The sequence below is a fragment of the Oryzias melastigma genome, linkage group LG20 (assembly GCF_002922805.2).
Source record: "Oryzias melastigma strain HK-1 linkage group LG20, ASM292280v2, whole genome shotgun sequence".
In the NCBI taxonomy this organism is placed as follows: Eukaryota; Metazoa; Chordata; class Actinopteri; order Beloniformes; family Adrianichthyidae; genus Oryzias; species Oryzias melastigma.
In genome coordinates, this window is record NC_050531.1 from 22,035,213 (window position 1) to 22,046,723 (window position 11,511).

At 40.5% G+C, this 11,511-nt stretch overlaps 1 protein-coding gene across 1 annotated transcript in view; it reads right to left on the reverse strand.

The window, feature by feature from the left end:
* Positions 1–11,511, reverse strand: part of LOC112151129 (neurofibromin) — an 88,757-nt gene that overhangs the window by 23,324 nt on the left and 53,922 nt on the right. The window contains exons 23-27 of the mRNA XM_036217533.1: positions 9,484–9,606; positions 1,890–1,973; positions 1,689–1,805; positions 1,319–1,500; positions 1,024–1,235 (exon numbers count right to left, since the gene is read on the reverse strand). Of these exons, the coding sequence (XP_036073426.1) occupies positions 1,024–1,235; positions 1,319–1,500; positions 1,689–1,805; positions 1,890–1,973; positions 9,484–9,606 (718 nt within the window). The remainder of the gene's footprint in view (positions 1–1,023; positions 1,236–1,318; positions 1,501–1,688; positions 1,806–1,889; positions 1,974–9,483; positions 9,607–11,511) is intronic.

The window sequence follows — 11,511 nt, forward strand, 5'->3', positions numbered from 1 at the left end:
CAGCTTGGGTGATGGACAGTTCCACCCCAGTGTCCTCAGCCTCTGCTTCCTCAACGGAAGGCGTGTCAGCAGGGTTGAGGAGATCCTAAAAGTATTCCTTCCACCGCCCGACAATGTCCCCAGTTGAGGTTCTGTTTAGATACAAAAACATAATTGCATTTGTCAATCGCTATGTTTTATTGTGAAAAATTGTTTATTATTTGAAAATAAACCAGATTTTCTCCTGAGCGCCAGTGACACTTAAACACAAAATCTTTAACATACTGTAACTTTTCAACCATTAACATGATAATTCCAACAGATTCCGTTGGGAGACGCTTTTCTCCTTCAGAATCTGCTGGAATTATGTTAACGGTTGAAAAGTTACAGTAAATCAGAGAACACAAACACTGGAGCTCCAATGTTAAAGGGGTGAGGACACACTCAAATGAAAATGCTGTTTTTAACATGCTCTTGTACCATTTATCTCATAATGGAGGACATATATAAAGAAAGTTAAGATTAAAACTGGAGCCGGTGAAAACATACAGTTTGAAAAACATCATAGCTGTGATGTAGAAGCTACAATCATCAGGAGACAGTCTCCCTGCTCCATTCCATTCTGATACATCCACTTGGAGACAAATAGATCCATGATCGTCTTTGTTTTCCTCGTCTGAGCTGGAATCTGGATCAGAACTGTACTACTGATAATGTCCACCATTTCTGTTGCACTGTTATTGTTAGGTGAGGAATAAGAGGGGCAGTAAGCTAGTGGGATAGGAAGTGGGGACAGGCTTACTCCCTGGCAATAGTCCTGCCCACATCTCTGAAGTGAATTTCTGATTAACTCCTGCCAAACTGCAGAAACTATGTCCTAGAAAACCACAAAGGTTTTGATTTTGGCATATTAAAAGACCACTGGGAAGGAATTTCTGATAAATCAAAAGACAAGGACTTTAAAGAGCTCTGCAGACAAACTATTTACTGAATTTAGGGGAAGTTCCTGCCAGGTGTGTTTCGGTCCTGACCTAGGTGACTTACCCACTGGGAACCAGGAACCACGTTGGCCAGTGCCATGGCGATGGGCAGCTCTCCTTGGTCTCCCATCATGGTGACCAGCTCCACCAGCCTCTCAAAGCGGTCTGCCAGCACCGTCTCTGCCAGAGTGTCAAACTCGGTGCCTTGCTGTAGGATCTTGGTCAGCACTTCCATGAAGGTGGCTCTGGTCTGAAGGTCTTTGTGGTAGCCCAAACCTGCAGAAGCAGAAGTTCAGTCCACTAATCAGAACGTTCCATCAATGCAAAGCCTTCAGGTGCTGCAGCAGCGCCTCACTGACCAATGGAGTGCATGAGGCCACTGTCCACATTGGCGTTGAGCAGGTTGGACATGGCTAACACAGTGCAGTGTCGAAGAGAGGCCAGGCGTCGGGACATCCCTCTCTTACGTCCTCCAGCTGTCTGGCCTTCATCCTCCACCTCGCTGCAGTCGTTCAGCAGGTTCATGAACAAGGTGAAGTACCTGAGGGAGCAGGAAAACCTCTGTGCAAAGATAATATACGAATAATAACCCCCCAGTGTCTCTGAAGCATGCCAAGAGCACCACTTGAGTTAGAAAATGCAGCCCTTCCAGTACTTCAGAAACCTGGGAAAAAATACACAACAGGAAACATGAAAATACCAGCAGCTGCCAACAGCCTGTGTCCTTACTTCAGGAAGAGCTGAGACTTGGCCTCCATGAGCTCCACACCATCGCCTTCCTCTGGCTGCAAAGGCAGACCTGCTAACAGCGACACCACGGCTTCCATGCTGGCCTGGTCCAGGTCTCTGCGTGTCAGAGCAACAGCTGTTTGAAGGGAAACTTGGGCACTTCCTGAAGAGACTTCAATGGTAGGAAAACAAGAGCTTCACCTGGTCAAACACTTGATGTCATCGTCAGCAGCTTGGTTGGAGGTTCCCATCACCCAGTCTGTCAGGTATTCCACCATTTTGTTCCTGTAAAGAAGTGGGAGAGTGACCATAGAGAGAGGAGAAAGATGCCTCAAGTTCAAGGTGTTTAAGAGGGGTTAGGGTCACCAGAAACGGCCCCTTCAGACATCATGATGGCAGCAAGGAGCTGGTACTCTGCACGGAGCTGAGCTTACTAGAAACCAGAGTCTGATCCCTACTAACAGGTTTGATTCAAAGTGGAGTTAAGTTCATTTGCTCGTCAACTTTGGCCAGCAGGAGTTAAGTTCCCCTAACTTTGGTGTAGAGAAAGCTAATAAACAATGAGAACAATAGTGGTTCTCTGCTCTATGGACCACCCAGTACAATTACCACCAGAGTTGACTAAAGAAAGTGAAGGACGTCAGTGATCTGCATTTTGAAACGCAAAAAACTGAAGCACTGAATGTGTGACAGACCAACTGTGTTCACATGGAATACAATTTGTGAGTCAGAGACGTCCAGTTTCAATGATAAGATGTGATCTAAGGTCTGCCAGCAGTGTATTTTTGGCATCATGTTAGGAGTTGAAAAATCAGAACTTCTGGAAAGAAAACAGATCACGTCAACCAAACAAGGACTAAGCTTTGGCCCATGACTATTGACTGTATAAGCAGGAACTTAGGAACTGGACATAGCAAGCGTTGAGGTCCCCAATAGGAAATGCATTACCTCCAGCCCTGCAAAATCAGACCAGAGCCTTCGCTGTCACTTCCTGATACGTCTACAAACAATTTCCAAGCCGTCGACAGTGAATGGTCCGAGTCAGTCCAAGTCACGTTTTTAGAGGAAGTACTGTCAACCAATCACTGAAACCTGTTCAGGAGAATCTGTCAATTAAACCTTAGAGGCAGGGAAAGTGGGCACCACATACTTTTACTGAGAGATCTGATTGGTCAGTTTATAACTCGAATAACTGGTGATAAAGAAAAAATATCTTTAAAAGAAATTAGGATTGGAAAGAAGATATTAAGAAGAATGTATCAGAGAAAGAAAGGTTGATCTGACAAATAAAATGACTGAGTAATAACTGTATTTCTCTATGGAAGTCTATGGGACTTTGGGCCTCTTACAACCAGCAGTACTTCCTATTTGGAACACAAGAGGGGAAGGACTGCTTAGTCCAGATTTCGTACTTGTACAGTCAATGCCCATGACGTATTGATGACGTGATCTGTGGGTGGAGTCCAGAAACAACATGGAGGAGAAGCGGATCGTTTTCCTCCTAAACTTTATGAAGCTTTTTTTTTTTTCAAATGAAACAATAACAATAAAAAGATTGTCTAATTTAGTCATTTGTTTTTGTTTCCCTTCTGTGGATTATTGCAGGACAGCAAGTCATAAAACGGGGTCATAGAGAGAAGGAAGTCCCACTGAAAGCACCGTCATTCAGATGCCGTAGATAGTGAAGCTGACTGTACTGGGACAGTCTGAATGACCTCATGAACTTGACATGGAAGAGCTCTCCAATATAAATAAACCAGATTATCATACATGTCTTCCATGCATCATAAATAAGATCTACAGTTAATGCTTCCATGTAGCGGTAAGACTACGAACCTTGGACTCTTGTCACACGCACCTGAAGTATCAAGTTTATGAACACATTTTTGGACACGTGTCAAGCAGCCAATTTGACTATTGCTGACATTCTGTCCTATAACACTCAGATTGTCAAATGCACAAGAAGGTCTGTTCTTTACCTGCTGTGTAAAGGTTCTCTATAAATGGTGTGCAAGTCTGAAAGTTATTTTTGGCATAATAAGCCAGAGCCTGTTTAGTGCAACAGCATCCCCAAAAGATCAGCCGTTGGACCTACATGATTTCTCCACACAGTTTGGTGTGTTTCAGTCTTTGGTTTTGAAGAATATTTCTTAGCATTTCCACCCTCCTGAACTAAGGTCAAGTCTATGGGGATGTCCCAGAAAGGAAGGGTCCTAAGGGGTGGAGCCATGAATTTAACTGTTATTTATATGAAGGTGAATAAATACTGTTTCTTGATTATAGTATTGTTTGTGGTAATAATGAGCGGTAATCACCTGGTGGGTAACATGTAGGGCTGTGGATCATTGCTTAGGTGGCGATCCGATTCGATTCATGAATCAAGCTCAGAGATTCACGAATCGAATCACGATTCTTACTTTTTAATATGTTTATTGCCATGTGTATGTCTATTTACTGGATGGATGAAAATTTAAGTTATTTGTATTTAATCATCATTTATACCTTTATTTAGAACAGGAGATCAGAATGAATAAAACAGATTAAAAAAAAACACAAAGATTAGCATAGAAATAAATGTTTGTCATTTTAAACTTTTTTTTTTATCAATCTTCTGGTTCAGCAGTAAAACAACATAAAAAGGATAAAAATCACTGCTGTTTTGGATCATTTAACAACAAAACCTGAAAATGTTCTCCACAGTTTTCTATCCTCAAAGTTCTTCAATATTTTAAGTTCTAATCATCACATATTGGTGCAGAGCTCGTATGAAAAGTCTTTTTTTGCTGCAGAATCAGCTGATTCATGTTGATTACATCCGCCTTTCAGCAGCGCGAGGCTGTTTCTTCAGAATAAGCTGGAGTTTCGTTAATTGCGTCAAATGTTGAAGAGTTACCATAACCAAAATAATGTAAACACTGAAGCTAATGCTCCGATGTTAAAGCTAATTAATTTTTTCAGAAGTTATGTCTGTGAGCGGAACTTCAGTCTCAGTTTCTGAACAGAAAAAAGCTCTTGCTAGTTTTACTTTGAAAACCGGAAGCTTCACCGTCACGAAGATGTGTTTACTTCCGCTGGCAGTTCCGCGGCTCTTTCGGCTTTGTTTCAGTTTGTAAACTTAAAATCCTACATTAATCTACAAAAACCCACTATACTGAGCTGTTATTTACCGTCCACCTGGACCAAACAGACAATTTTTAAATGAACTCAGTGACTTTTTATCCTCCACGATGAAGCTGTCCAAGCTGGTTTTTCTGGGTGATTTTGATATTCATATTTCTGATGATTCTGACCTCTTTGCCAGAGGTTTCTGGACTCTTAATTTTACTCAACATGTGTCTGGGCCCACACATTTTAAATATGCCACGCTCAACCTCCTTTTTACCCTAGGGGGGTAAAAACTTCCTCAGCTGAGACCTTTTCAAATGCTTTTCATTTGGATTTCCCTCCATGCACTGATGTGAATGCTTCACTCAGTCTTTTTAACAGTTATTGTCTTTCCATCTTAGATGAAGTCTGTCCCATTAAAACTAGACTAGCCCCTGTCATAAATATAACTCCCTGGATTAACGACAGTATTCGCCATCTAAAACAGTCCTGCAGAAAAGTTTAACATTTGTGGAAAAGAACTTGCCTGCATGTTCATCTCCTTTATCTCAAAGATCTTTTAGTTTCTTTTAATAATGCTGTTGATGCGAGGGCTGCATACTTCACCAATCTCATTTCTAAAAGCAGAGGAAATCCTAAGGTGCTGTTTAACACCATTAGTGAGATCGTTATGCCTCGTCTACCTGCTATCCCCATCCACTCAAATGATGATTGTGAAAAGTTTTTATCATATTTTATTGGAAAAGTCAGGTCGGTGAGGAACTCTCTGAGTCACACAGCTGCATTAGTTTCTGTTCCCAGCCCACCTCGGCCTGTGATTTTAGACACATTTTCACCCGTTTGTCTCCCTGAGCTGGTCAGATTAGTGTCCACAATGAAGTCATCTTCCTCCCCCCTCGATGTGTTGCCAACACCTTTATTTAAAGATGTCTTCCAGTCCATTGGTCCCTGCGTCCTGTCAATCATTAACTTGTCCCTGATGTCTGGTCAAGTTCCTGAGTATTTTAAAGAAGCTGTCATCTTTCCCCTCTTTAAGAAACGTGGGCTTGACCCTTCCCTCCCAAGCAGTTACAGACCTATATCTAATCTTTCATTTATTTCCAAGATTTTAGAAAAAGTTGTTGCAAAACAACTTATAGCTGCTTTAGACAGACAGGCCGTTCTCGATAAATTTCAGTCAGGTTTTCGTAGAGCTCACTCCACTGAAACAGCTCTTCTCAGAGTCACAAATGACATCCTAATGCAGAGTGATGAAGGAAACTGCTCCGTGCTGCTGCTTCTGGACTTAACCGCACCCTTCGACACTGTCGACCATCACGTCCTCCTAGACAGGCTTAAAAAACTCGGTCGGGATATCCCGATCCTCTTTAACCTGGTTTATCTCATACCTCACTGGTAGATCATTTTCTGTGATATCCTCTAAGTTTAAGTCCTCCTCTGCTTCTCTCTCTTCTGGTGTGCCACAAGGCTCTGTTTTGGGACCTTTATTGTTCATTTTATATCTGTTGCCTTTGCAGCACATTTTAAGCTCTTTTAATGACATTTCTTATCACTTTTATGCTGATGACATTCAGCTTTATGTATATTTTAAACCACAGGATGTTTTTAAAATACAGATTTTACACAAGTGTCTGGATTCTGTCAAGAGTTGGATGAATGACAATTTTCTCCAGCTAAATGAAGTTCAAACTGAGGTCCTCGTTTGTGCTCCTGACTAATACCACTCCCAGATAGTGCAGTGGCTCGGTCCACTTTCCTCTTTTGTCAGGTCATCTGTTAGAAACCTCGGGGTAACTCTACACCCAGTTTTATCTCTTGACTCTCATGTTGCTGCACTTGTTCGATCTTGTTTTTATCATTTAAAAAACATTGCTAAACTGAGTCCAGTTGTATCACGTTCTGAGATGGAGATGCTCATTCATGCTTTTATTTCCTCCCGTCTCTAGACTCTAATCTCTAGAACGTCTTCAGGTTGTCCAGAACGCTGCTGCAAGGCTTTTAACTAAATCCTCCAAATTTTCTCATGTCACCCCACTGTTAATCAAACTGCACTGGCTCCCCATCGACTACAGAGTGCAATTCAAGATCATGGTTGTAACTTACAGAGCAGTTAATAACCAAGCACCGGTCTACATAAAGGACCTTGTGCAGCCGTACGCTCCCAGCAGGTCACTCAGATCATGTGACCAAGGCCTGCTGGTGGTTAAAAGAACACGGAACTCCCTTCCTCTCAGCCTCAGATCTGTTGACTCAGTGTTTTCTTTTAAAAAGCAGCTAAAGACACATCTTTTTAAAATGGCCTTTTCTTAATTATGTTTTTATTTTCAGTGTTTATAGTCTGTTTTTTTTTTACTCTGTTTTTATACTTTTTATACTTTACTTGTGTTTTATTTAGAGCTGTCAGGCGATTAAAATTCTTAATCGCGATTAATCGCATTTTGTCCAGAGTTAACTCGCGATTAATCGCAAATTTACATTTGGCCTTTTTTTAAGGAAAAAAATGTGTGGTTTGTGGAATTTAGTAGTTCTACATTAATTATGAAAACAAGAATGACAAAATTAATAGTTTTCATCATGAAATACTTTTTTTTGTAACATTGTATTGAGATAAACTTTCTTAACAATAAAAGGGTGTAACATAAAATCCCTAACAAAAGCCCAAGTGCAAGTGAAGGGCATTTTAAATTCAAAACTTCAATCCACGTTTAGTAAAATAAAATTAAAAACACATCAAAAATAAAATTTCCATAACACTTTCATGTTCATTTTTTGTCAGGACCAAATCTTTTCCTCCTCTGCTGAACTACAGTAATAAATGAAATAGAGATTTATCATTTCCAATTAACTTTTGTTTTTTAAAACATTAAAGACTGAGAAAAGCGGGATACTCTGTGGATAGTTTGACAATTTGTTACTGCCGCCGCGTTCTCTGCAGCTCGATGCACCGACGTGTCCAGCGGAGCTCACGGATGAATATGCCGGCAGACAGACCGCTATGCTGGGGCTGGATCACGCTGAAACCTCCAGAACATTTAAAACGTCCCCCGGTGAGCTTGCTGTTCGGAACGTCGGGGGTCCACAGCTCTCGGGACGCGGCGCCGGACGCGAGCCGGTACCACCAGACGTGGTACTGGACGCGAACCGGAGCCGGGTTAGGGTGCAGGAGCTCTCCAGGTCCTAGCGCCGGGCCGGTTTAGCTCGCAGCTCGGTGGTTGGAGACCCGCCCGTGATCTAGTGAGAGCAGCCGGTGAGTTGGAGGGCGGGACGCCCGCGCGCGCGGTGTGGAAAGGCACGTATGAGAAAGTCCGCGATTAATGCGTCAAAAAAATTGTCGGCGTCAAGCACACGTCAGATTAATGCGTTTTTAACGCGACAAATCTGACAGCCCTAGTTTTATTGTGAAGCACTTTGTGATTCTTATCTTGAAAGGTGCTATATAAATAAAGATTCTTATTATTATTTTTTCAGAGCAAAAATACTTGGTCCCCAGATGATATTATGATCATATTTTGTAACAAGTTACTACATTTCTAAAGATCGCGAATCAGCGATCTTGGACGTCGCGAATATCCGTAGTCGAATTTTCGGGAGCAGATTGCGAATACCTGAGCACCCGGATACTCGTCACAGCCCTAATCACATGTTTGTGGGCAGAGACATTTTTTGTGATTATAACTCACCAGTTGATTTGCACCTGTAAGTTAGAGGGGAGAGGGTGAGCTGGGTTGCCACATTTTTTTTTTGGTGACTGCTTTTTTGTTGCTTTTTTCCCATTTTTGTGCTTTTCTCTTTTGCTTACAATAAGCCAGAGTCATCCTAAGTTGATTTAATTACTTTTTTGTCATTAATAAGAGGTTCAAAGTATGACCTAATTCATGTCTATGGAGAGAAAATAGACTCACTCAGATTTGTGGGTGCATAATTCTTGATTTGTGCATAAATAAGGATTTGTGCGCTTGTATTCTTGATTTGTGCGTATGTAATTTAGGATTTGTGGATACCTTTGGATTTGTGCGTGCGTATTCTTGATCTGTAACTCATATATGTTCTGTGCATAAGTAAAAAAAAAATTAAAACGTTTCAAAAAATGTTTATTTAGACTTTTTTTATAATAATTATTGGGTTTATCTGTTTAAGAAAGTGGGAAAATGTCAAGTTTCACCAAATATTATTAACAATGTAAGATTAAAACGGCTGATAAGAAAACTCTAATGACCAAGCATTCTAGAAGTACTTGAACGCATCACTTGTGAAAAGAGTCTCAAGATGGAATTCGTGTGTAACTTAGGTTTCATCTGCATGTTAGAGGGGATTTGTGCATATTTTTTGTGTGATTAGTTTCAAGCTGTTGCAATTTTAATTTGTACAAAATTGTATTTTGTATTTTTTTTAATTTTGTCATTTTTTTTACTTATGCACAAAACGTATTATACGAGTTACAAAGCAAGAATAAGTACGCACAAATCCAAAGTTATACACAAATCAAGAATTACACAAGCACAAATCAAGAATACAAACGCACAAATCCCTATTTATGCACAAATCAAGAATTATGCACCCACAAATCTGAGTGAGTCTATTTTCTCTCCATACAAGTCCTCTTGTTCAGCCCATCACACAATAACCAGGCCCAGCGTCAGCCTCTCAGCGACTTTTGATTTTTCTGTTGTAGTCGCTGCACATGTCTCACCTGAACTTCATCTCCTGACAGAACGACAGGTCATCCCGTCTCTCCATCATCACCTCCACCAGCTGGCAGAGCTTGGTTTTAATCTGGATGGCATGAACCACGTTACCCAGGATGCGCACATACCTGAGGAGCAGCACACTGATCAGACAGTTCTGTGTAGAGGGGTCTCCTTCCTCAAACATAACGCCAACACCTGCAAAATGAATCCTTCACAGTAGTAAGATACAATCTCATGGGACTCAGACTCCAAGGCCCGCCAGATTCTTCACTTGTCCCTACCCGTCCATTTGAAGGGACAGCGTAAATGTGACCGAAATATATCTTTTTTTTTTTATCTCACCCTCCAAGTGGAGGCATACAAAGTCCTCCATCCCGAGGGTAAACCTGAGCACTGAGAAGCCCTTCTCTTCACGTGGGTGCGCTCTGAAGCATAGAGGTTTACATTAAAATGTAAGTAATGACTTTTTGTTGTAGCATGACTTTTTAAAGTTATAAAGCTGCTTTTATGTATATTTGAGAGCTGGAAACTTCACGCTAAAGCTAGTGGACTGGCAATTATTGGTGACGTCATCGATGAAAGTGATGTCTCAATTATAAATCACTATTTTTTCAAAACTCTCCGTTTGAAGAGGTAAATGAAGGGGAAGGGAATAATTCACATTGGGCCCAAGTGTTTGGAGTAGGGCTGGGTTAATAAGATCAATTTAAGCTTAATAACTCAATAATCAATTCATAAAAATATAGATGAATTTAGCACATAAAGCTAAAGTCTGCTAGCTTGATGCTAACGTTTAATGGAATTTCCCATAGAACGGGTAATCCTAACGCTTGGTTGACCTAAACATACATTGGTGACTAAATTAACATCTTTATAAACTTGGAGACATGAAATTTTCAAACTCTTACGTAAATATTTTGAAAGTAACAATTTGTGGTTCAAAGCACTGTTTTCCCTTTTTTTTTTCCTCATTCTTTCTTATTCTTCTGGAATAAGTTGTATTGCTATAGTGTGATCACCACCTAGTGGTCAAACTGAAACGTCCTCCAGGAGAAGCAGAACAATGTTTCCAATGTTAATGATCTGAACATTTTAGTTAGAACTTCTCCTTTAGAGAATCCATGTAACACTGGATGATATTAACAATCTCATTATTTCACTGATACATTTACAGTATGTGAACTGGATCAGATTAATATAAATATATTCAAATCATACAGTAGATTATTAATGTATTTCTAAACAAATGTGTATAAATGTGAACTGTGCAAACTCGATTAAATTGTATCGAATTTAATTAAGAATCAAAAGAACCGGGGGAAAAAAGTCGAATCGAATTGCTCCAGGCTCTTGTGAATCGAATCAAATAGTTTCTGGAAATTATTATCGATACCCAGCCTTGGTCCGGAGTGGAGGGCTCACCTGTGTCACCTGTTTGAAATGCTGCTGAGAGCATAGAATTTAATCTTTGCTGATGGTTTGTGGTTGAGGTACTATGAAGAAATGCTGCAGCTCCTTTAGTTTGAACCAGCAGCTCAACTGACCTTCTGATTAACACTGGTGGGCAACCTACGGCCCAGTGGCCACATGTGGTATGTTTAACTATTTAAGATTTGTTGTTTTCCTGACGTTCATGTGTAATTTATAAGTTGGGCAGGAATTTTTCTGATTATTCAAACAGCACACGAACGCTGCATGCATTTCTCAAAGTTTTTGTTTTTCTCTGAGGATCATAATCCCATAGGTACAGTTGGCACTAAAATTAGAAATAAAGTCACAGTTTTGTACAAAAAAAATAAAATGCTCTCTTTTAAAATATTTAATTTGTGTAATCAAAATTAGAATGCATTTGTCCAAACTGAGGCAGATTGCTAAAAGACATCTGCTCCTGGTCTAGCCCTTCTATCAAATTTTAGAACCCCTTGTGGTCCAGAAATCAAAAGGTTTGCCCACCTCTGGATTAACATAAATCAGGCACACAAATACCAATAGTGTACGCCAGAGGTGGGACCAAGTCATCATTTTGCAAG